The following is a 26,032-nucleotide window of genomic DNA, read 5'->3' on the forward strand; positions in this document are numbered from 1 at the left end:
GACCCCCCCCCCCCGATGTCACTCTTGCTGTCCTCCCACAGTTGATGGGACACTTGGGGAGGACAGTGCAGCCCACCCAGCCATGCACACCTCCATGCAGAGCCAACGTGCAGAGGGACAACGACCCCCTCGTCCTGCAGCCATAGCTCAGTCAGTGCCGACAGCAGCCAGGGCTTTATCTGTGTGCTATTTTCGCTCTCTCCCTCTGAACCAAATGATTTTTTTAAAAAACCTTACTCTTCTGTCTGGCAAAAGCCCTTTTGCCCCACATGTCCACCCTTTTTCTTTCCATATATATTTTTCCCAGTCCTCTCTGCAAAGGTTTTGTGTGTTTTCCCCCTGTCTTTGTCTGTGTTGCCTTCTCAGTATGTGCACACTGTCATTTCGTTTGGATTTTTCCCTCTTTGCAGCCTCCTCGGCTGCTGTCCTTCCTTTCTGCTGTTTTCTGGTTCCCCTTTCACAACTGTTCTCCTTGGTCAGCATGACCAGCCTCTGCAGTTTCATGCGCGTGGCTTGCTGCTTGCCTGGAGGTGCATGCGTGGGGTCCTCTGGCCGCACTGCTCGGGCACCAGGAGAGCTCTATCCTGCACTGGGGGGGGGTGAGAAAAGGGTGAAGGAACAGAATTTTAAAATCTCTTCTACCCAGTCAGATGAAAAGAGGGAAGAAAACCACTTTGACTTCACTCTGGTGTCTTGAGATTTGATCGCTTGTCCGTTTTCAGATGGGGGGGGGGTGGTTTTTGCACTCTGTTTACAGTCATGTATTGAGACTTTGAAGCCTCTTAGACAGACTCAGCTTGTCTGTAGCGAAGGGTCCTGGGGTTTTATATGCTATTTAGTAGTAGCAATAAGGGCAGAGCGGCAGCCAGCTTTGCTGTCACCTGGAGTCAGCCCGTCCTTTGCACCACAGAGCTTTGCACGCATCTTTAGAGAAAATGGGAGAAGGAAATGGCCATGACGCTGCTAAATCTCTCTGGCACTACAGTGCCGTCAAGATATCTTGCAGGTATCTGCAAGAGCGGGGTTGGTGGAGGGGTTTTTTGAGAGCTTGAGGGCGTGATTCTTAGAAACGGTGTGGTGCTAGGAGAGGCAGTAACCCAAGCCTTTCCCCACTGCTCTTCAAAGTCATCTTTTTACCTCCCTCTCTGGGGACAGGAAAAGACAGCATCAGCAGCAGGCACATCTCCACCTCTGTCCGAGTCTAGCTCTAGGTGAAACCCTGCATGGGGTCTGCAGGGCGATGCTGGCAGCCAGAGGGGGGCTCTTGGCTTTATTTTGTGGTTCCATTGGTGCTGTCAAGCATGGCTTTGCACGCCCTATTTCAAGGGTGATTTATTGCAGGGATTAGGAGGGCTCTGGCTCTCCCTTTATCGCCTCCTGATATGGCCAAGGCTCCTGGACATGTGATAGGGGGTGATCTCGCAGCTGGGCTGGCTCCCCATCTGCACCAGGGCTGCACCTCACCTTGCCCATAGCTGCCACATGGATTTTAAAATCTGGATTAGGTCCCCAAAGGCTAAACGAGAGTTTGAATGGTCCAGTTGCTAGCTGCCCAGCCTTGCTACCTCTTCTGCACAGAGCTAGCATCATGCATTGCTTTTGCTGGACAAGGAGCAAGATTGAACTTACTGAAGGTAGGATGACCACTCCATGCAACAGTTGTGTGCCAGAGACAAAGCCCACGTTTCGGGGCACAGACCTGGCTCCTCTGTTGACCATGGGAGGGAGGAAGGCCATGGCCAGCCTCTCTGAAACCAACAGAAGAGTTAAATGAGAGTAGAATAATTACAACTAGGTCGGGGTGAATTATTCATAACAAATAATTTATTTACCAAACTCAGCCCTGTTTCCCACAAGCAGCACTCCATTGTCCCAAATTTATTCATGTTTGGGGATTATTCCCAGAGCAGTTCTTGTCCCAGAGGCTGCGCGGGAGCTGCTGATGGGGTGCTTTTAATAATTCAAATCCATCGAGGTACCAGCTAGTTTTTCTGGCATTCGTAGCTCAGTATGCTCTTCTTCCTGCTAAAGTTTGGACAAATGTGTCGGTGAATAAAATTTATGGTGCAGATATTTCTGTTCAGTGCTCACTTTCTGGGTCAGGCTGGGAGCCAGCAGGAGACCTTTTATCCCGGCTTTTGACACCGGGATGAATTTTCCCCCATTTCACTAACACATTCCCTGCCTATTCGGACGTTGTCCAAGAAGTTTCTAAGCAGAGGATCTGCAGAAACCAAATGTTGAAAGGGCATGAATTCTGTCAATTCTGCTTGACACAAAGGTTTGGTTTCTCATTAGTGATGCCTTTGTTTATTTGCAATTAAATCACTGCTAGAAGCTGAGGGGTGTTGCACCCCTCCTGACCACACAAGCAACCAGAGCAAAAAGCATTGCCTCCCTAACCCCGGCTGTAATTGGTTACTACCTCGTTATCTGCACAGAGTTAATTAGGAGACTCTAGAGACAATATTGCAGCTCCCGCCCCTGGGGCCTTTTCCTGCAGAAACATTAACGAGCTCCCCTCGCCCTCGCTCGCTTGCTCGGGGGATGCCTCCGAAACTGCCTAATTAAAATCAAGGGCTGGAGGAGGGTTCCCCAAGCGCAGTTGGGAAATAGGAGCGGGGACTCCATCTGCTGCTGGCTGCTTTTCCTCAAACGCTCTTGGAGGAAATTGGAGGTGGGAGGAAGAGGAGCAGCATGGGGAGCAGAGAAGATCTTTCCTGCCAGGTCTGGGCACCTGGGAGGGATTTTTATCTTTTTTTCCTGCTCCCCAGTTATTAATTCACCTGAACGCCCCTCGCTTGTGGCTGGCAATTCCCAGGGCACCCCAAGTGATGCAAGCTTTCTACTAGTGCGGGGAAGCATTGGATCCCCTGCCATCTGCATCAGCAGGCTCATGTGTTTTCCGTCTGGGGTCTAGAAAGATGGAAAATTATCCAAATCAGATTTATTTTTTTTTAATCAAATTTTTGTATTGCATTCCAAAGCATGAGGACCTGGTAAGATGTGGCCTTGAAGTGCAACTTCAGCCAGAAGAAACAGCAAAAATGCAGGGGGATGTTAATTTTACGTTAAACTGTGTACAGACTAAACAATGGGTTCAGGGTTTTTTAACCATGTTGTTGCCCATGCTGTATGAAAAACATTGAGATTTTCTCTTCTATCCTGGTTAGGGATGAAAATCAAAAGTTCTTGATTAATTTTTCGAAGAGCAATTTTGGGTCAGTCAGAATATTTGACTTCGAGAAATTTTACCAATTTTAGTTGGATTCCAGTTCCTTTTAAATGGGTCCTATAGAAATGTAAATGAATTAAAATATATGTAAAATTAGAAAGTAGCCTTGAAAGGATTGAAATTTCTTGCTCTGCACATGTTGGAAGGAAACATTTTTACGTTAAGGTTGTTTTATAATATTGGGGGGGGAAATGAAGATTTTTTTTGCTTGTTCGCAGTTTCAGTCTTTCAGTTACGTCTCTGGTGCTAGGAAAATGCACTAGACGATGTGCAGGGAAGTTCAGGTGCCGAGTCCCTCCTCTGGGGCGGCTGTGCCAATGTCTGGCTGACTCCTTGGCTCCTCTGGGTGTCAACAGCAGTGCAGGGACATGGTGTCAGCATGTCTCACCATGCTGCCTTCTCCCTTGCCTCCCCCACATGGTGTGGTGGCAAAGCTATTTTGAATCAAAGATGAATCAATCCCTTTCTCCCAACTGCTTCATTTACAGCAGGAGCTCTCCCAGAAATGTGGTATATCCATTTGAGCAACATATTTTCTCAATTCACGCTTCCAAGAAAGCAATTTTCATTGATGGTGGGATGGATCTGGGGTGGCTTGTAGCCGAAACCTGTTGGGCTTAGCTGCAGCAGGTTGTAAGTCAATTCTGTCCCATTTAATGGCTTTTTTGGCTAGGAAATGGGCAGCTGCTCTGCCCTGGTAGGTGCAACTTGCAACCCACCTTGCAATGCAAGTGTTCCTCAGCTGGCTGCCAACAGCCTGCCCCAGGGGAGGATGGGGAGGTGCATCCCAGTTAGCCACCCCAATAGAGAGGAGAGAGCGAGACATCCCACCCAAGCCAGACCAAGCCTCCCCTCTCCTGACGTGACTGCTAGAGCCACAGTCCCCAGCTAGGGGCTGTGAGATACGCAAGGACCTGCAGAACAACCACACTCTCTGTTGGCTGATGGTTTATCAGATCGGAAATTGCAATGACCTAAAGGTGTCCGGGTTGACCAGTTTGCATATTGGGATGGAAAAAATGCCGTAGACCAGGCAGTGCTGAGGGTAGCGTGGAGAGGAGGGAAGGGACGTGGTCTGAGGAGAGACTTTTCTAGGTGGCTGTTTGCAGCACTCCTACTCAGCACTTGCACGTGAGTTTTGCTCAGCCAACCTTCCTGCAAATGTGCAATCACAAGTGTGCATTCCCTTGGAAAATTTCCCTTGGAAAATCTCCCTCTAAATCCTTTGTCCCTGATTAAAATTTAGGAGGAAAGACCTTCTTACAGCATTGCTGTGTATAGATGTGATGTGGCCTGTGTTCTGCATCCATTTCCTTTGGGAATTTTTTCTAGAAAGTCAGTTGAAGGGACCTGGGACACCTCAGTCAGAAAATGTTTTTTGGGACTAGTTTTTGTGAGGATAGAGCTCTCCTGGGAGGAATTATTTCTCATCTGCTTGTTCTTCACTTCCATGCATCTTCTTTCTCTTTCCATCCCTTAACTCTCTCTCCCACTGAACTGGGATTCAGTGGGACTCTGTAAGTGGTAACTGTGGGCTCACATGGATGTGATAATTTTTTTGTAACTTTTTGTGCTCCCTCTAAATCCTTTGTCCCTGATTAAAATTTAGGAGGAAAGACCTTCTTACAGCATTGCTGTGTATAGATGTGATGTGGCCTGTGTTCTGCATCCATTTCCTTTGGGAATTTTTTCTAGAAAGTCAGTTGAAGGGACCTGGGACACCTCAGTCAGAAAATGTTTTTTGGGACTAGTTTTTGTGAGGATAGAGCTCTCCTGGGAGGAATTATTTCTCATCTGCTTGTTCTTCACTTCCATGCATCTTCTTTCTCTTTCCATCCCTTAACTCTCTCTCCCACTGAACTGGGATTCAGTGGGACTCTGTAAGTGGTAACTGTGGGCTCACATGGATATAATAATTTTTTTGTAACTTTTTGTGTGCTGAGAGCAGAAGTCTGAATTAAAATCCTGTTTCATTTGACACAAGTGAACAGAAAAAATTGTTGTGGTGTTGCCAGCATTTGATACTGTCATTGAATTTTAAAGGGAGGAGAGTCTTGGCTTTGATTTCCCTATCTCTGAGGCTTGTCAGACATGGAAGATAACCTCTGGGCATGCTTTAAGAAAGCTCTTTGAGATTACAATGGTTTGTCTCAGACTTTAGGAGACAGGGTAGGTTGTTACACAAGTCCCTTGTCCCTGCAGCATGCAACGAGATCCGAAGACATGTAATAAGATAAATAAGGAGGGCCCGGCTCCTCTGAATGTCAGCTCACTTCAGAAGCAGACATTTTGCACTGGATCAGTGCCCTCTGCCCTCCGTCAGCACCAGCACACGTGCCCCCTGGCAGAGATGTTTTCTCCTTGGCTGGCAGAAGGTACCAGGACTGGAGTCTGACCTCTCTCAGGGTACCAAAATGCCTAAGGCAGCTCAGTTCATACCTCTGGGAAACTGGGTGTTGGAGATTTCTCTAAGCAGGGAGGCTAACCCAGTGATGGAAAGGGAGACCAAGTCTTTATTCACCAGTCATGGCTTGGTTTTGGGTACAGCATAGGAGCAGGAGTCAGGGCTCACTGAGTGCTCTGCCCCACTCTGCCTCTCACTTCGCCTGAGTCTCCAGGCAGGTCCCTGCTCTCCATTACACCATGTTTCTCTTCACCAGCAAAAACTGCCTATAAGCAGCGGTGCTTCTACCACACAGCTTCCCCAGGCCAGCAAGGAGGGTGAGAGGGGTTGCACGAGGCACCCCCGAGCCACTGCAGTCGCATCTGAAGGGAGGATTGCACCAGTAAAGCTGCATCTCTGAAAAATATTCACAACCCTTGACATTGCATAGTATTATAGTGTACAGAGCCAAAGTGGGATCTGGCCTCGTCTGTGCACTCTCTGCTGTGGCAGCTTGCTGCCTCGGTGAGTCTGCAGCCTGCTGCTGACTGCGCTGGAATTTCTTTAGCAGCACGTTGGGCTGTTGTTAAACAAAGAGCAGCTTTCTGTACAGCGATAGGGATCGAAATAACAGCCTAAGCAGCTTTCAGATGCGGATGAAATTCCCTCCGGAGCAAGGGGCCCAGGCCAAGCTAACACTTGGTTTTACAGGCTGCTGCAAGGCTCTGCTCAGACAAATTAACACCCAGTGACTTCCTCGGGTTGCATGTACCCTCAGAGAACGGAAACACAGAGGCTTGTCTGATATGGCTCCGGCCAAGGAAGTTTCTAAACAGCTTGTGAAAGCCAAGGAGCTGAGGAAACATTAGGTTGCCGAAGGAGAAGAAAGCCATCCTTTAAATGCGTTGCTAAGGTTATCAGCAAGGCTTAGAGAGTGCTTCTCCCTGTCTGCATTCACATGCTCTGCTGCCAGCGGTGTTAAGGGAGCCACAGCTTTCCAAAGCAATCTCAGGTACTTCATTGCTTACAAGAATGATGAATTTGCCATATCAGAGGCGATCCTGACTGGTGATGGGGAAGGAGTTGCTACCAGGTCTGAAGATCTTGGAAGACAGTGATCCTGAGAAACTATTTTATGTTCAGATTGAAAGAACATAATTGGGGGAAAATTATAGTCCTGCTCATGTTAATCCAGCCTCTTCCCCTATGGGTAAGGTCCAGATGGAGCTGTGTAGCTCATTGACTGGAAGTAACGGAGAAGACCTTCAGAGCTCTGGGGATGCCCACAGGGAAAGGAGGTAAGAGGCAGAACCCAAGTGTCTCCAATAAAAAGGATATTGCACACCTTTAGCTATTAGCAGCCAGTCCCAAACTGCCTCAGAGTACTTGAGGCACACCGCAGGGCTCACCAGCCTTACTTTCTAGTGTGCTTCAGGCTGTGTACAAAACACATCATCACAGGACCACTCCAGAGACTGCACAGCTCCTGTACGAAGCACTCACACACCTCCTGTTGTCATTGCCACCAAAAGTGCCTTCCTCACATCCCGCTCACTGGCAAGGCCACCTGCACAGCTGGAAGAGGCACAGTCACTTTCTGGATGGAGCCGCATCCCCAGATGGTGGATGCAAATCCTCCGTCATCTTACTTCATTCAATGGTGCCGGGTCCCATTTGTTGCTATTGCTCCTGTTGTAGAACCAGAATATAGGTGAAGGAAACTGATGTAGGGAAGGATGGCTTCACGGTTTGTATCGCCTGAGCATGCTGCTTTGGCAGGGGTGACGGGTACCAGCCACATGTCTGGAGGCTGCAGACATAGTTGGAGACTGTCAGGAGCAGCGTACCAGGCTCTGACATGGGATGAGAGCACTCAAACGGACTTTTTTTTTGGAAGAACTCTCTTTGTAGAATTGCAGTACAAATGCTGGCAAATCAACTGTTTAACCGCTAAAGCCATCGTTACAGCTCAGACCTGCTCCTGAAAAGGAGTTGATGTCTGTATGGAGAAGATGCATTTTAGCTCAGTGCACAAGAAGTGAACACACGTTTGTAATCTGGCTCTTTCTACGGGCTCGCTGGTGGGGGGGGAAGGGGTGGAGGGGGGGAGGAATCCTGACCCGCGCTCACAGCCACTGCGTTTCTCTCTCCAGCGCCTGGTGCGGATGAACATGCCAATCTCACCTGAAGATTTAACCGTCCACTTCACATCCACGCTGATGGCCTTGATCCGCACTGCCCTAGAAATCAAACTCGCCTCAGGTGAGAGAGACGTGATGTCTGACAGCACGTGTGGGCTCAAACCCCAACTTGTCTGTTGGCTTGGTGTCCTCCCGAAACCACCGAAATCCTGCCCCAGGTGGAAATCCTATTTTCCTGTTGCCTGCCTGCCATCTGCCAGCGCCCGAGGACAAGGGAGCCTCGGGGACAGGCAACAGAGTGGTCCTGAGCATCACTCTGCCTTTGGGGTGGCTGCATACTGGCAGCCCTGTCGATGAGACGTGGAGAGCTTTGGCCATCCCAGTTGAGAGCTGTCGGAGGAGAAGCCCTGTGCGTGTGCTCGTTGCTGTATAACAGAAATCAGAGTTTTCACACCTCTTTTCTTAACTATTCCAGCATGAGGGAAAAACAGCCCTTCTTCTCCAATTGCTGTCTGCTGGCAGTGAAGCAGTGACTCCAAGTGCCATGAACCGCGTTCCGCCTTGAGATAAAATTTAATTATTTAAGAGTTTAATCAGGCATTTACTTGACTTCCCAATTAAACATTGTAATGTAATAAAATACACTGGCCTTTTCTCTGGGTCGTTACACTATTTAATCACGCTGGCTGGGGTCAGAATCAAAGCATGACTGGCCAAAGCACTTTTATACTTAATTGAAAAACTAACAGGAGGTAACAACACTCTTATGAGCAAAGGGCAGGGCAGGGTTAGGATGTTGTGCTTTTCCTAAGCAGTTTTAGGCCAGCCGTTCAACCTCTGTATTAATTACCTCCCTCATATGTTGCTTAAACTTTGCCTTTGATGCTTTGTGTAGGCACTGCTGGAAGAAGACAAAATTTTGAGGTCACTGGGACTCCCCTAGGGAGTGACACCAAGTATCACACACTCATTTCTAAGGATGCATTTAGGACTGCCTGGGATTTTAGAGGCTCACATCTTATTTTAGTAATAACCTCAAGATAAGGATGCTGACAGTTTGTATTATTTTAGGCTTCTAGTTACCTGTCAGCAATAGTAATTCAAACAGCCTTTTTCAACTGAAAAAGGTTCCCCCCACCCTTTTCTTTGGCCGTGCACTGGAAGGGAACCAGAGAAGAGAGCTCAGCTGATAGCACTGGATCTTTCTAAGATTTATATCCGCGGTGGATTGTGAGTTTTTGACCTGTTTTGTTGTTATGTGCTTTGTTTGAATAGGTTTTGTGTGCTACATTTAATTGAGTCTTTAGTGGGACTAACAGACCCTTAATAAACCCTCCCTAATGAGTTTCGATGTTGGAGTTCAAACCACTGTGTAGCGGAGTACCCAGAGCCTCCTCCCATTACTTTTCTCTTAGAAAAATAATTTCTGTCGTTTAGATGAACTACTTAATTGCCTACCGTGCGGTGCATTCATTTGGGAGCTGGCCTCTTGGCTTACATATATTTTAATCACTTTCCACTTGTGTATTAAGACCTCGCTTTGGCCGTTTGAATAATGCCGCTGTGTTCGGCTCTCTCTGTTTTACCTTGTGATATAGCTACTGTTTGGTGCTGCTGATACAGCACAGCGTGCTTATGTCTCATTGCCAAAGACTTCGGGAAGAGTTGTTGGTGGAGAGGGTTTATAATCAATCACGGCATTGCTCATAGTCCAGCACCTCAGACCAGGTCCTTTGCATCACGCCTGGGAGGTGCTGCTGCTTTCTGCTGACACCATCCAGCACCTCAAATGAGCAGGCACCTGCAGTTAGGTAGAATAACTCTGAGCTTAAGTTTAAGACCCAAGTAACAGCAGAGGGTCAGCAGGTTGAAGCGATGATGGTCCTGCTGAGTTCACACACTTTTGTCACGGAGGAGGTCACCGATTGATTCCCTTTGCAACATCTGCTGCAGCTGGCGCTGGCTTGCTGTTCTCAAGAAATGGGAGTGGGGGAAATGCCTCCTCCTGTGCTTGCTGTGCAAACAGTGGTATGCACTGGCAGGACAAGGATTTTCACTCTTCTTCATGTGCCTCTTTCTCTCCCCTCCCTTCCTGCAGGGGGTGTTAAACAGCACCAGTGCGATGCTGAATTGAGAAAGGAGATCTCGCTGGTTTGGCCCAATCTGTCCCAGAAAACTCTGGATTTGCTGGTGCCTCCTCACAAACGTAAGTGGTTCATCAGCAAGCACCCAACCCATCCCAGCCACCCGAGAAGCCCAGAGTAGGTTTCTCCCTCCTTGCCTGCCCCATCGAGGCGCACAGTCATCTAGAGGATGCAGCAATCTGTCCCTAGCCCCATCTAGGCGCACAGTCATCTAGAGGATGCAGCAAAGAAACTGAGTGCAGTTCAGCTTCTAGGTACCCTCTCCGCAGGGTTCACAGCCCGCACCTCCATGCCGTGGCCACATAAGGAGTAGGGAAGCTGAGGTCACATCTAGGCATGTATTTCATTATGCTATATGTAGATTTCCTGTACTTAGAAAAAAAAAAAGAAAACAAAACAGTGCCGAGAAGGGACCAATGCCCTGTGTAGCCTCTTCCAGAGCTTTTTCATAGCTTTGTCTGCCTCCAGCCTTATAGGACGGGAGAGCAATTTCTACCATCTGGGCTCCAGAAAACCAGGAGAAGAAAACTAAAGTTTGCGGAGAACTTACAGAATCAGAAGTGAGGTATTTTGGGGCTAAAGGCCTTTGTGTTACTTGATGATGTCCGGGGCAAATGTGCTGAGAAAATGGAAAGTTTGCCATTATCTTGATTGGCCCAGACAAGGGCTCTGGATTCCTGATTAATGAGAAACAGTGCAGAGCAATAAAGGCATTGTTAATTAAGAAAAACGAGGGAGCTGAGGAGGTGCAAATCAGTGGGTAGTGACTGCTTAAGTCTTTTCCTCCCCTCCTCTCTTGATGCCTATATATCTGCTGCTTTAACTCTTTGCTCTACGGTAAATGCTCCATTGCCGTGCAAGGGCAGGCTGGTAGCATAGCTGTGAGGGTGAAAAAAGACATCTGGAAAGATGAAATACTCTTTAAACGCGTATTAGCCCATTATGCCCTGGTTGACTGTAATTCAAAGAAATAGGAATAAGGCTTCTTTGTTGATAAAAAGCTGGCTGTGGATCTGGTATTAATTTAGCAATTCTTCTGTCGGCAATGCTTACAATGCCACAGAGTTTTCCTGCCTGTTTTTTTTCTACACAGTCTCTGTGAATGTTTGCCACAGGGAGCTAGAGACAGGGGCCATCCTCCTCAGATGTGAAAGGCAGCAACAGGCAAAGATCTGAAGAAGTCTGTTGTAACCTTTTCTTGGTCTTTTTTCTTTCTCCCACTTTTCTCTGTCTGTTTTGCCTCACGATTCTAATGTTGCCTCTTCTTTCTCCTTGTTTTTCACGCCCATTTGTTGTTATTTCTCATGCTCTTTGACTTATTCTTCTCTTCTCCTGATCTTTTCCCGTTCCTCACCTGAATGTCTCTGCTGCGTTTCACCATCCTCTGACAGCCGATGAGATGACTGTGGGGAAGGTCTACGCAGCGCTGATGATATTCGACTTCTACAAGCAGAATAAGAACAGCAGGGAACAAGTCCACCAGCCACCCGGAGGCCTGTGCCAGGTACTCAGCCAAAAGGTGTCCTTCTCAGTCCTCCCTCCTGAGCAGCCTCTTCTCCAGCGTTGGGCAGCTCTCACGAGAGTCACTGGCACGTTTCATCCAGAAAGTCTGGATGCTTCTCCAGGCAGGATTTGAAAATGCTGTCTCAAAAATGGAAAGCTCTCCTGAAAGTCTCTCTTTCTCAAAAAATAAAAATAAAAAAAACACGTTGCAGTTGCCTTTTCCAGTAGGTCTGGAAAGATCTTTTCCAAAAAATGTCAAGTGACATTTGGCAGTCTAAGTCTTATTTTCAGAAGTGGCCTAGGGACTGGGGAACACCAAAAGATTTCTTTGGGACACCAAAGAATTACTGAAAGCTGATGATAGTTTGGCTATAAAATGTTTAAGTTACTTTTGAAAATGGGAATTATTCAAAATCATTTTGGCTCTAATAGATTTGGAGATTTTTACAATTTCTTGAAAATATTTGCACACAACTGGCTTGGGATTGAAACCCCAATGGTTTCCGATAGGACAAATACCTATTGATTTCAGGATGATCATTCAGCTGACCTCCAGCATGGCCTGTCTGTCTGTCTCGCAGATGGGAGGCTACAGCAGACCCAGTGTCACAATGAGCCGCCTGAATTGCACAGCCCCTTTGGTCACATCAGTGTACGAAATCCCTGCTGCGCCCTGGTGACTGGGGGAATGCTTTGTTAGAGGGAAGGGGGATTGCAGCACAACTTTGGCTTGTGCAAAGCTGAGGGCAGCAAGTGTCCTTCAGAGCCTCTTACAGCTGTGTGAAGGCTGGGGCGTGCTTTCTGCTGGGCTGATCTCTCAGGATGACAAAGCGGACTTTTTATTAACTGGGAAAAGCACCGCAGCCCATCCTCTCCATACACGGCTCTGTCTCTTGACAACCTTTCCTTGTGCTTTGCAGCCCGGACCGGTGTCGCTCTTCCACCCCCTGAAGGCCACTTTGGAGCAAACCCAGCCTGCACCGTTCAACAACGCAAAGGCGTTCCTTCGCCAGAAAAGCTCGGCCTCCCTCAACAACGGGGGCGCCTTGTGAGTATCCTGTGACCTCCCCACCAAAGCTGTAACACAGAGAAAAAAGGGCACACTGGCTGTATGCATCAACCCGACCACTGCTGGTTCAGTTGCTCTGGAGGTGGAGCAGCACAGCTGGTGACACCAAGACCAGCAGCCCCTTCACGCCATGGCTGGGACAGTTTCCCACCGGTGGCCTCCAAACTGCCTCCATGTGGCTCTGCTTCCCACTGCTGCCTCAGGTGCAGTTATCCATGTGGTGGTAGCATTGGGTTCTCCAGAGCTGCATGTTTTCTTAATGGTCTCCTCTGAATCTTAACAGGAGAGCTTTCCGTTGTGGCTGGTTGTAAGTGTGAGTTTGCTTACAGGAATTTGGGATCATTGCAAAACAACCAAACAAACCCCGACCCACCAACCACCACTGCAGTGAGTTCTTGGGAGTCAAAAGGTCCTCGGGAACAAAGTTGTCCCTCGAGCTCATGGCACTTGGTAACAGCAAGAGCTTCTTGAGACTTTCCAGGACAGAATCTGGCTCTTTCTCTTTGGGCAAAACAATACCTCCACAGAGAGCTTACCAAACAGTTATAGTAACAGTGATTCCTAATCAATTCTCCATTTCCTGCTTTTCTTCGGGTGACTTTTCTCTGGGTCACAAGCACTATGGATTTTTAGTGATAGACATTTGAAGCTTAAATGTCCCAAATAACCCCGATGGGGAAATCAACATCAGACTTAACAGTGAAACCCAGGGCCACCTGTACCACTGTACATTCAGTGAATGTAGTTTAGCATGACCACAGATGTGTTTGGCCAACGTCTAACTGGTCTTGCATACATAATTTGCCTGAACTCCAAAATTCTTCATTCTTCTTCATCAGAACTTAAGCTGCAGAAGTTGTTTTCCTTAGTTACTGAAAAAAAAATGTGACGGCTGGTTTGATTTCCTTGTTGCTCATGGGATCTTCAGGCTGTATAGGAAGCGGCCCTGGCAAAACCCAGGGGACCTTATAGCTTCACCAGCAGCTGTGCCTACCCTACAACTAGTTTCACAGGTGAAACCTCAAAGGGTATCATCTGAGTGGTTTACCTTTATCACAGTAAGGTCAGCAAAATCTCTTTGCAAAAGAGTTAATCTTTTTTCCTTAGTGAAAAAAAATGTGACGGCTGGTTTGATTTCCTTGTTGCTCATGGGATCTATCTGCTGTATAGGAAGTGGCCCTGGCAAAACCCAGGGGACCTTATAGCTTCACCAGCAGCTGTGCCTACCCTACAACTAGTTTCACAGGTGAAACCTCAAAGGGTATCATCTGAGTGGTTTACCTTTATCACAGTAAGGTCAGCAAAATCTCTTTGCAAAAGAGTTAATCTTTTTTCCTCTTTTCCTTCTGACAGGCCAGCCCCAGAGGGTGGGATCAAAGAGTCCAGTTCCTGGGGGACCCAACGCACCCAGGACGTGTTTTATGAAACCAGGACACCAGCTTTTGAACGAGGCCACTCAGAAGAAATCCCCATTGAACGGGTGAGCAAACAGGGTGAAGATGTGAAGACAGGGTGAGATGCAGTAGGCAGAAGATCTTTCCCTTGAGACAAGCATTGTTCTGTCTCCTACAACCCCAAGTTTGCTTGAACATTATGGAGAAAAACCAAATCTGGTAGCTTCTACAGTCTGATAGCTGTATATGTGGACACGCTTTTCATGGGATTATGTGTCTGCTGCAATAGGTTACTTATGGTTATCTCTTCCTAGTTGTCCCATTGCCCCAATCCCATTGTCATCAGTGCACAAACTCAGATGATGGGTTTCACAAGTCACAGCTGGGGCTCATTGCCATGGCTGGTGGAAGAGCTTGGCCCACTGTTGTCCTTGTGGAAGACAGCACTGTAGACAGAGTAACCTGGGCACTCCACAGCTCTTAATTTACTCTCTTTCCCATATTAGTATCTCTTCACAATTAAATCAAACTTAGCAGAAGCCTGCTCAGATGATGGCTTCAAAGCTGATGTTCAAGTTCTTGCTACTGAAACCATTTCTTGTTTTGATCAGGTGGTAGAAATGAGGGAAATCAGCCCCACACTTGCCAATGGAGAGCACCAACCAGGCCTGGAGAGCCAGGGGCGGGCGGCTTCCATGCCGCGCCTGGCCGCTGAAACTCAGGTGAGCAAGGGAGACTTTACTGGCAGTGGGAGACCGAGAGTGGGTCAAGAAATCAGTATCTTCTCTCTGCTTGCCCGTGTTGATGGAAGTTGCTTGTTAATATTTGTTTTAAAAGATGTTTGCTGAACCTGGAGACAGGTAACCAGCCTTTGTGCTTGGATGGCAGGTATTCATGTGTAGACACAGCACTGTCCCCAGTTTTACTCATCCCTGGTTGCAGCAATAAGCAACACAGAGAAATCCCTCTGTCTGGGTTGCTAACCGATGACTACCCACCCAAGAGTGTCTATTCTGATTAACTGGGGACAATACTGTTTGCCAGCCTGTATTCCTGGACAGCATGTTTCCCGTTGAGAGTTGCATGCCATCTATCCGGACAGTCAAGGCATGTTCCTGTGCCCTACCCATAAAGAACGCTGGACGTGTGCTGTGATTCTCTTTGATGAATGTAGTAGGTACAGAACATACCAGGGAGCCTGCACCTGAAAAGCTGCGTTGAGACACTAAGCACCCTCCCTGTTTTTTTTCTCTTCCCACAATATTTAGCATATACTGTATTGTGACTTTGGTCAGTAAAATGTTGCTGAGGATCTCCCTTGTTTAACTTCTTGTAAAGAAATCCCGTCACCAGAGTTGACTTTTACAGCAACTCGTGGGCGCGACTTAGTGCGTAGGATGTCATGGTTTTCACAGTTCGTTTTTGGGCATTTCACATGTTCGTTGCTAGCTTGTTGTCCCGGATGCTCTCCAGCCACTGTCCTGCCTCCTGTGTGTCAGAACATCTTACCACTCGCAGTCCTGTCTCTCTCATTCAAAGGGCCTGATTCATACCGTCAGGAGTGAGCAGCCCGTGGTTGTGGGCTGTTTCCATTGCTCTCCATGGGAAGCAGAACGTGGAAGATATGCTGCACCCTAAAACTAAAAGCCTGTGTATTGCATACACTGCAATAGCTCCAACAGATATAATCTTCTTGCTAACGTGCTCAGGCTGGCACAAGCTACACTTCATCGGCTAGCAAATTTCCTAGCTGACTTCAGAAACTGCAGTCTTTGTATGAAAGCTGGGATTCTCTGCGTTATCAGGAACACTACTCAACATGCTTAATAAAAGACCCCAAAGCAAACCCATACTCCCTTCCTTTCCCCTTCCCAGAACAAAGTTGTCCTTTATTCTAGACCACAAGCAGCGTCTTTCCTTCCACGGCAATGCAGTTGGCAGCAGCAATGCCAGCAGCACGGGCCTTTGCTTGGGAAACTCCTCTCCATTGCAGTCAGATATTTGCAGAAGTGAGCGTCTCTTGCAGAAGCACAGTACGCGTTCCGCAGGGCACAGCTGCCCCACGTGAAAGCCGTCTAATCTCATTATGAATCAGGCCCATAATATCTGAGCAGATCTAACCTCATTTAATAATACAATGTTTTCATGGTTGTAGCTTCAGCTGAATAACTGATGTACTTCTGTGTGTGTCTTCCCCCTCCATGCCCTCCACCCTCCCTCTCACGTGCTGCTTCTGCTGCCCCCAAACTTTGAGTTCTTTATAATTCTTATTTGCAATGTTTTCTGTTTCTGGATGTCTCCCTTTCTGTTTGCCTGTCATTCCTCTGTCTTTTTATGTTCCACTTTTTAAAAAAAAATCTTCCTATGCTTTCAATCTCACCTCCTCCCTCCCTCTTTGCTGTCCTCCTCCCCCATCATCTCCCCTCCCTTGTCGTCATCGTGTCTGCTGCACATCTGCCGTGATGTCTGACAATGGCTGTACTGTGGGCCTGCTTCAAATAATGTCTCTCATCTTGTCCGAATTGTTTGCAGAGGAGCAAAGCACGGTCACCTGGGAGTTACCTAGCAGTATGTAGTTTGCACTAAGTTGTATCCTATTAAATTCATGTTAAGAAATAATTAACCTTCCTTAACCCTTTACTTTTTTCCCTTCTCATTTGGAGTCCAATGTTGCACCGACGCAGCCGCTATCTCTTTCCACTTTGCTGCAGTTCCCTCGATCCACAATTGCACGCCGCACGCTGTAATAGCAGGGACTTTTTGTTTGTTTGTTTTGCTTATTTATTTGTTTTTGTATGCCTTGTTGCACAGGAATTTAGGAAGTGGAAACGGTTGCTTTGGTAATGAAGAAGCAATTAGTAACTCTCTGAAGGGTTATGGTATAGTCTCCCGAGGCTTGTGGAGAGTCTGTGCATGCCCCGTTAACGTAACGAGAGCATTGTCAGGATTTATGGAAAGGGTATTCATTGCTTTGCCACTTCCCATTAGTGTCAGTGGGGACTTCTGTCCCTGGAATAAGCACAGAATCAGGTCCAAAGAGAAATGTTCATTTCTTATGGATTTGGATGGCTTTTTGTTGGAAAATTTGTTGTCTTCTTCCTGGCAGCTCCTAAATGGGTTTTGGAAATCTGGATACGTGTTTTTAGTGGGAAGTATTTTCACTTTTCACTTTTTTGCCCATATCAGTCAATTCCCGAATCTGACTGTCCAGTTTATGGACCTCTCTGCCCTCCTCCATCTTCAGGCTCAACAGGAAGCAAGAGGGACAAACATGAAGATCTTCAGTATAATTTCTTGCCCATAGAAAGTGCACACAGCAAGAGACACAGGAGACAAATGCAGCACAACGTGGTCCTGCTAACTGAACCGGTGCAGACCCCGGGGATGTAGCGATGCCGCAGGCTATGCTGTGCTCCCCCACCCCAGCAGTGTCTGCCTTGTGTCTCTGACAAACCTTCCAGCTCTAGCGCTCCACCTTGCCCTCCAGTGGGAAGCACCAAAATTTGGGTAACTGCCTAGCAAGAGGGAGAGCGGCAAACAGAAATTCAGCCCAGGCTGCACCTTTGCATGCAAGATAACCCACCCGTGAAAGCCCGCTGGGAGGGAGAGCGGTTCTTTCCACTCAAAATAACGAGCAGAGCTGCGAAACAACTGGCTTTGCATTGTGTAAATATCACGGGGCAGCAGAGATCTGAATTTCAGGGTAAGCAAACAAAGTAGCATAGACAGTAAAAATAATCCAGGGCTCTTTGGAAAGGTTACAGTGAACAAAGTAAATGTTCTGCGAGATCTGTTGTTGGAGGCGCATATTGGATTGTGAATTCAAACAAGTGTAAGAGCTGAGGGACCAGAGGACATCCTGACCTCCTTCCCCGTCAGGCTGGACCGCTGTGCTCCGAGGTCTTCCCTCTGCCACGCAGCTTTGACGCAGTGGTAGACCCAGGGAAGCCTCCAGAGGATGGATGAAGCCCTGTCTCCACCACAGGGCCAGCTGGAGGCCAGCAGAGTGAAAAAGAAGGACACATGGGAATTGCTCTCGTTTTTTGAGCTCTATACCTGGTGATTGGGCAGTAGGGAAAGGAAAGGCTGTGAGAATAGCTGTCCTGCAGTCCACTTGTCTTGGTTTCTGCAGAGCATCTTTGTAAGGTTTTGAACCTAAAGGGAAGGGAGCAGAGTCTGGAGCTGCCACTGGCACAGGGACAGGGTCCAGCAATGCCCGAGGGAGGCTGTGTTACTGCACTCAGTGTCCAGACGTTTGGCCACAAATGATTTGAAAACAGCAATAGCAAACCCAGGTAGTCATTTTTGGAGATGTCCTGGTAGAATTGCAGGACATACATGCTATCCTGCTTGTCCCAGCCACAAGGGCTTCAAGGAGTAATGGTGGGACAAGAAGAGAGGTTTAAATGTTGGACGGGAGTTGTCTTCAACTGCAGGGAGATAGAACTAATTGCTAGGTGGCTTGGCCTGTACCTTGCCCACTTATTATTCCTGATTTTTCTCCCTTTCCATGCAATGCCCAGCAACGCTTTCATGCTTTCCTCTTTGGAGGTGCTTCAGGATGACCACAGGCCCTGAAGCAGCTTTGGGTGAAACTAGTCTTGGAGAATTATCTTTGTGAGATGCTTGGCTCCTGTGCTGCCCTATGCCCCTGCTAATCTACTGTTGACCTCTGTGACGCTGTGTTTGGTGTGAAGTGCTGCCTATCGCTCTGCGCCCATGGTACCTGTGGATTGGCACTTTGCTAAAAGTAAAGCCCATTTCAGCAAACGGAGATCACATTTGCTCCTCAAATTTAGCACTAAATCTACCATTCCACAAGTCCTTCTGCCCATTCCAGTTATATCCAGTTAACCATTTTTCTCCTTCCCCTCCTTGCCCCTTTCTCTTACTGTAAAACCCTCCCCATGCTGGGAACCAAGCAGCTGAGCACGGTGCAGCGCCTGCCCTCACCCTGCTCCGTGTCCCTCCATCTGCCTTGCAGCCCATCCCGGACACGAGCCCCATGAAGCGTTCCGTCTCTACGCTGACCCCGCAGCGCCCTCACGCCATGCACCTCTATGAATACTCCTTGGAGCGCATGCCGCCGGAGCAAGGACATCACCACCATCACCACCGCTGCCACCGGCGGAAAGAGAAGAAGCAGAAGTCCTTGGACAGGTCCCCCCATCAGCTGGCCGATGGAGAAGCTGGTAAGTGCTTTGCAAACAAGGATTTGTCCCTCATCCTCCTCCCTTCAGGATGCACAGTGGTCATCTGATGTGATTCGGTGTCCCGTCTGCATGGAAGAACCTCCCTGGCCCACACTTGGGAGTTCCTCCCATGTTGGTGGCCCCCAACCAACGTTCTTCTTTCAGTGGCCCAGTCTGGTGAGTCTTCTTCCAAGGACAAGAAGCAGGAACGTGGCCGGTCCCAAGAGAGGAAGCAGCACTCTTCCTCCTCCTCCGAAAAGCAGCGCTTCTACTCCTGTGACCGCTACGGCAGCCGGGACCGTTCTCAGCCCAAGTCTGCCGATCAGAGCAGGCCCACCTCACCCAACGGAGGGCCAGAGCAAGGTCCACACAGACAGGTGAGGAGATGCAGGGTGGGAAGAGAGCCCTAAGGTCTTCCAGGGATGTGCACAGCTTTTCCATGTTTTGCTTAAAATAAAAGAGACAGAACACGGAAGGCTGGGCAGTAGGAGGTAAAGCCTTTGAGGTCCTGCTTGGTGCTTCACATCCAAGACAGGGATTAGAAATGTCACTTGATAGCTCTGTAGTAGCCACCTACAGAATGAGTGAGTGACTCAAGGCATCTCACAGAGACCCCGCTGCCAAGGACAGCCTTGCTCACAGTTTCAGCAGAGCAGCCTGGGAGACCTGAGAACCGGCAGCTCTTGATGCTGATGGAGAAAGTGTACCTGAGCCAAGGCAGGCCGGTAGTGTGTTGTGGGACCTGGGCAACTGAGCTGGACCGTTCCCCTGCCAGCTGTGCTTATCTAGCAACTACCACTGCCCCGTGCACAAACATTTGGTGGTTGCCAGAGAAATCCTTGCCATCGCAGTACAAGCCAATGTAATACAGTATAGGGACTCCAGGCAGCCAGAGCTGGGATTTCAGCAGCGTTTGCTCACGTTAGCAGGATTTTCCAACTGCTGTTGAGTGGGCTTCAGAGTTGTCCCGTATTGTGGAATAGGTTAATTTTCTGAAATTGAGGAAAAAGTCCTTTTTCAAGGAGTCAAATCAATCTTCAAACATGCTCTCTAGCTGGGAGAAGAAATCATTGTAAGGGAGAGGGGGAATGAAGGAGAAGGCAGGCCCTGGGTGGAAGGGGAGAGAGCTCAGCCCCAGGCCAGCATGATCCCTGCAAACACCTCCAAGTAACGCACAGCCGCTGTGCCAAGAGGGAGGCTCTGGCCACTCTCCAAAATCTCCCTAAATTTGTAGCCTGCTGGTGGTGTGTGACCAGCTGGGTGTCTCAGGAGGGGTGAGCGATGCTGTCAGCCGTGAGCCCCTGCGCAGCATCAGCTCGTGGGGAGCGGGAGGAGATCCTGTGTCCAGCACGAGTTAGAGCCCAGGGGAAAGATTTAAATGAAGAGGCTCCGTAGTGTCCCACTAGCTGCAGAAGGAAGCAGCTTTCTATCTCCTTACCCTGTCCCGTGCCTTTCTCTTTCCCTGCGTGGTCCTTAGCAGCATCGAGGCTGCAGCCTCGGAGTCTGCGTGCTGCAGTGAGCGCTCGGGGGATGCTGCCCCACAGCTCTGGGGACACCCGGGGCATGAGACACGCTTTGCACAGTCGTTCTCAGCTGGGAGCAGGTGTGACATCGGTGTAAGGTCTGATGCACCCAGGACTGTGTGCGGCCATAGCAAGAGGGAGCTGCAGCCCGGCAGGTCTTTTCCATCTCTGGTTGCTGCAGTCCCCGACTGGCCTTCATCTACTTTTTCAGATGAGGTTTTTCTTTCCATTTCTTAATTTCTCCCTCTGCTTTGAGAGGCAGGAAGATGGCACTGATTTTTAGCACGATACCTCTCCTTTCTTGCATGCTCAGCTTACCAGAATTGTAAATATCACGTATGTTTTAATTAAAAAACTGAAACCTTCCCATAGTTAATAGACATTCAGCATTAGAGCATCAGCTGCCTTGTATAGACCTGTTCCCCCAGTTTCAGTGAAGTCTGTATCGTCCCCCACGTCCCGTGTGGATTTAGTAAGGCAGGGAGGAGAAAGCCCGTTGTTTCGGTGTCCATGTATTTTATCCACTCACATTATCTACCTTGAGTGGAGCGGCCAATACATCCCCCGGTTGGCTCTGGGGGAAAAAAAAAAGATTAAAAAAAAAAAATCGCCAAACCAGCTTATCATTTCTGTCCTGATGAGCTGAAGAGCCCTTGTCTTAATAAGGTGTCTGCGAGAAGCTGTCAGGCCGTTTCCTGCGTTATTTTGGCTCAATAACAAGGTGCTTGTTATCTCTCAAGTATTTTCTTCATTAGTCTGTCCCTCTCCTTGGGAGATGCAGCTTCTCCCAGGAGCCCTGGCCCAGCACATTTCACCAGGTCCCTGGAGGCCCCTGCATGTACCAAAAAGAGAGGCTGGCTTGAGCTTCACCCTGCCAACAAGGTGGCTCCGTTCCAGCTAGAGCCAAGCCAAAAATCAGGACAGGTTTGGTTCAAAAAGAAGTCCTTTGGAGTTTTTTTTTAATGCAAAAAGAGGAGACAAGAAAACCAAGCCATGAACATTTCATTGTGGGTCAACTCACAATGCTTTGTTTGACCCACATAGAAATGTTATACGTCTTCTGTGAATTATTTCACTGTTTCCTTTTCAGTGCAGGTGAATTGTTAAATATTAATCCGATTTCACGATGAATCTGAGGAAAGCATTTTTTAAATGAGATGAAACTTCGTGAAATTTCAGAATGTTTCAGCAAGAAGGAGCTTGTTGGACATTTTGAAAGAAGACCTCACCATTTTTTTACAATCAAGATCATTTCTTGAATTGGTTCCAGATAAAAGCAATTTGAAAATCTCGCCAAAAAAAACCCATTTTTAGACAGCTCAATACTTATCAAAACAATTCAGTTCTGCTTTCTTCTGTAAGTATTGTAATCTTGAGGTGATCAGCCTCAGGCCCTTGGAAAAAGCTGGGCATTTTCCCCTAGATGTTGGGACACTGTAGGTCCTCATCTCCTCCATCACCATGGGGAGGCAAGTGATGGGAGGCAGCTTGGCCAGGGGGCAGGTGCCTGGGACAGGAATATGGGTCTGTAGCTGAAATGTGGGGAAGCCAGAGAAGGGAGAGGGTGAAAATGAAAGACGAGAAAGGCAAAGACTTGGTTTCCAGGCTAGGAAACACCTGAGTCTTTGGTCCAGCAGCATGAGCAGCAAATGCCGTACCAGTCCCCAATGCTTGTGGAGAGCAGGGCTGCAGTGAGGGCTGCTCTGCACCTCCAGGTTACGCGGGTATTGCCTCTTCTTCTGATAGACATGGCACGACTCATGGCAACCACAACTAAAATAGCCTCTGCATCCAGCTGCTGGGCTGATAGCCTCCAGCACTGCCGGGCTTGCCCTCAAAACTGTGTTAGAAAACCCAGGCAGAGCAGAATAAGGATTGATTGATAGCCCAACAAGCAACAGCCTCATGTTTTTATAGGAAGGAAAAGCCGCACTTTAAAAATTAAAGGTCTGGTCTCAAAGTGTTAGGTCACAAAAGGCTAAGGGATTTTTAAAATGCACTCTCAGGGCTATTCATGTTCTGCCCTGGGAGAATGTAAATAGAAATGCCAAAACAAGGTCCCGTTCCTCTCACTCATGGCATTTTTTAACTTACTGTAGCTTAGTCCACTCCCACATGTCGCTATTAGTAACTCAGGAAGCTGCCAGACTTTTCTACCACTCAAAAATCAAATGTGTAATATTGAAGAGAAGGTGAACATGTTTTTCTTCAAGGGACCCTCTTGTTAAAGTTAAAGCCCATCCAAAAAGCTTTTTGTTGTTTTTCCGGAAAGTGGCTATTTAATCAAAATGCATTTCATTCCCAAAACTACAAAAAAATAGTCTGCCCCCAAATCCTCCTTCCACATAATCCAATTTTGACCACAGAAATGCTCCCCAAGAGCAGCGTTCACAACCGTTGGGTGAAGTTCTGCAAAAATCTGCCCCAAAGCAGAGTGTGCTGTTTTGCAAAATTGTATTTGCAAAAAAAAAAACCAATACCTTAGGTTTTTAAGCTGCTCCCGCCTAGTTCAGGTAAGGCGCATGTTGAGCCTGTGTATGATGTGGATGCCTTCCCTCCGGACAGTGTCCCCTTCTGTTGGAGCCGTCTGCCAGTTTGCGTCCTACCGATGCTCTGATCATTTCTGTTCTTATTTACTGCTCGCAGAACTTTAGTTCTCCAGCTCTTTACATCTCGTGTTGAATTATTTCTCGAGAGCCTCCTCCCCCTAACTGTGCTTGTCTAAACTCTCTCTTTTTTGCTTTTCTTTCCTCTTGTGACTTGTCTCTCCCTCCTGTTGCTTCTCCTTCTGTTTTATACCTGCCTGCCTTTGTGTTTGTCTGGTGTTTCCCTTTTTTATTTTTTGATTTGCTTTGTTCCAATTTTTATGTAGGGCAGTGGTTCAGTTAATGGGAGCCCCTTGCTGTCGACATCTGGTGCTAGTACCCCATGCCGGGGTCGGAGGCAGCTCCCACAGACTCCACTAACCCCACGCCCCAGCATCACTTACAAGACCGCTAACTCCTCGCCCGTGCACTTCACCAGTTTCCAAACCGGCCTGCCCACTTTCTCCCCGGGACGTCTCAGCCGCGGCTTGTCTGAGCACAACGCGCTCGCCCCCGCCGGCAGTGGCCCGCATCGGCTCCGACCCCTGCCTGGGGCACCGCGATGACGCCGCTACCGCGCGGTGCCGGAGGCCGGAGGCAGCCCCTACCGCGCGGTGCCGGAGGACACCCTCACCTTCGAGGAGGCGGTGGCCACCAACTCGGGACGGTCCTCAAGGACTTCTTACGTCTCCTCCTTGACCTCCCAGTCTCACCAAATCCGCAGGGTGCCCAACGGCTACCATTACACGCTGGGTCTCAACACAGGCCCCGGGACTGGCACCAGAGGACGTAGTTACTACCACGAAGCCGATGAGGATGACTGGTGCTAGCGGCATGGCAAAACCCTTCAAGGTGTGCGCGTTTAAAATCGATGAGTTTTATCATCTGGAAGGCTGTGCGCTCCGACGCGCGCGGTGCCCGGGGCCGGAGGGGGCCCGCGGGGCAGCCCCCGCCACGAGAACTGCTCTGCCCCCGGGTCCGGAGACACTCCTGCAGCCTCTCTCCTCTCTTTTTCTTTATTTTTTTTTCTCTTTTCTTTTTTTTTTTTTTTTTTTCACTAGACAAATCGAGGTCGAGGAAGAAGGCTCCCTCCTTAGGGGGAAGGCAGCGAGGGGGGCACATATCTCTCTCCCCCTCTCACCCGCCTCCCTACTGCCTTGTCTAGTTCAAAGACATGCACCAGATGCCAAATCCACGACACGCGAGAAGCCGAGAGAAGAGCAGTCCTCACATTCGACGTCGGAAAAAGCAGACTGTCGATTCTTTTTGAGATTGGCGCAGTTTTTGTTGGGCTATTTCTTAATTAATTTATTATTATATTTTTTTCCCCGGTCAGGGTGGGAGTCGGGGGTTGCAAACGGACACACATGAACAAAGATCGCATCTGCGTTTTATCTCATTCACCACTAAGAAGGAAGAGATCTACCCAAGAAACTGGGAGAGGAGAAACACAGACCAGAACAAAGGACAGTCCATCGGGACTTGATGTTCAGCCACAGCAATCCTTTTCGGCGGAGCCAGTGACACACCCCTGAGCTGAACGAGCGCTCCGGCAGCCGGGACTCTGCTCTGACACCGCTGCCGTGTGGATCTCTTTTATTTTACTCACCACGTCGGGTCCCTCACACTGACACATGATAAAGCCACAAGAGAACTACTTTGTAAGGACTGTTTCCTTGCTGCTGAGACTTTTCTTTCCGTCCCTCTCTCCTGTCGACCGCAACACGCCCTCACTGTTTTGTCTTGTTTACAATATAAGCTTGATTTAGCAAAAAAACAACTAAAAAAAAAAAATCTCCAGGAAAAAAAAAAAGAGGAAAAAGCATAGGGGAGAAAAGAAGAAATGTTATTGGTTTTATATCAAGCTATTAGATAGAACTTTAACTTTTCATTGTGTGCATTTTTGTAAATTGTACAGTAAAAAAAAAAAAAGGAAAAAAAATACTCTTTATGTAGAGAATTAGTCCAATTGTCGTTCCAGGTCCCACCGTTTCTACCGAATGCTCCAGTTGTTCACTACTAAGTGCCTAACCTTTGAAATCTTTCACAGCGACGATGCAACCTCTTGCTTCGATGCATCAGACCTTGGGCGAGCGTGGGGAGGGGCAGGAGGGGAGGGAGGGCAGAGCCGGGAGGAGCCGCTCGTCTCGGAGGTTCCGCGGTGCACACAAAGCCCCGCGTCGCATTACTGGACAGTGTGTTCGAGTACCAGGTTGGAAGCTTACAGTGGGGAAGGCAAACATGCTTTGGGGTTGGTTTGGGTTTTGTTGGCCTTTTTTTTTTTTTTTCCTTCTTTTTTTTTTTTTTTAATATGCTTTTACTGGTGGGAGGGGAGTGATTGCAGCAAACAAAACCGGCCTTTTCTCATTGATTAGCGTTGAGGTCCTGCAGGAGAGATGCAGGTGGAAAAGTACAGCATCTGCAGAGGTACTCTTGCAGGAGAAGCAGCATCTTTCACACTGCATGTCAAGTCACATTTGGGCTGCGAGAGCTCTGGCCTTGTTCCACGGTGCACAACTTCTGTTGAGGGCAGTTGGAGAGGGTCTTGTTTTTATTGCCTGTTATGAGGAGGGTTAAAAAAAAAAAAAAAAAAGAAAATCTAACTCTGATTCTCAGGGATGAGATTTCTGTGTTCTTGCAATGACTCTTGCGTTGGACGATTTCTTTTGTGCACGTGTGCATTTCTGCACTTTGAGCCTGGGAAAGGGGCAAACACGATGTGCTGGCGGGGAGGGAGCACTGAAGGAAAAGCCTGGGCAGGACCTTGTGTCCGTGGGTCTGACGAACCATTGTAGGGCTAATTCGGGGCACAGGGCGGCCAGAGGACATGTAATACACTGACAAAAGGTTAAAGGAGGAAGGG

At 48.3% G+C, this 26,032-nt stretch overlaps 1 protein-coding gene across 1 annotated transcript in view; it reads left to right on the forward strand.

Moving 5' to 3' along the window:
* Positions 1-23,999, forward strand: part of CACNA1B (calcium voltage-gated channel subunit alpha1 B) — a 313,074-nt gene extending 289,075 nt beyond the window's left edge. The window contains 12 exon segments of the mRNA XM_009282246.1: positions 7,772-7,880; positions 9,858-9,965; positions 11,295-11,407; positions 12,327-12,454; positions 13,829-13,955; positions 14,481-14,591; positions 16,402-16,437; positions 18,854-19,061; positions 19,227-19,438; positions 23,457-23,677; positions 23,679-23,733; positions 23,736-23,999. Of these exon segments, the coding sequence (XP_009280521.1) occupies positions 7,772-7,880; positions 9,858-9,965; positions 11,295-11,407; positions 12,327-12,454; positions 13,829-13,955; positions 14,481-14,591; positions 16,402-16,437; positions 18,854-19,061; positions 19,227-19,438; positions 23,457-23,677; positions 23,679-23,733; positions 23,736-23,999 (1,692 nt within the window).
* Positions 24,000-26,032: the final 2,033 nt, after the last annotated feature.

The sequence above is a fragment of the Aptenodytes forsteri genome, unplaced genomic scaffold (assembly GCF_000699145.1).
Source record: "Aptenodytes forsteri isolate BGI_AS27 unplaced genomic scaffold, ASM69914v1 Scaffold325, whole genome shotgun sequence".
Classification (NCBI taxonomy): Eukaryota; Metazoa; Chordata; class Aves; order Sphenisciformes; family Spheniscidae; genus Aptenodytes; species Aptenodytes forsteri.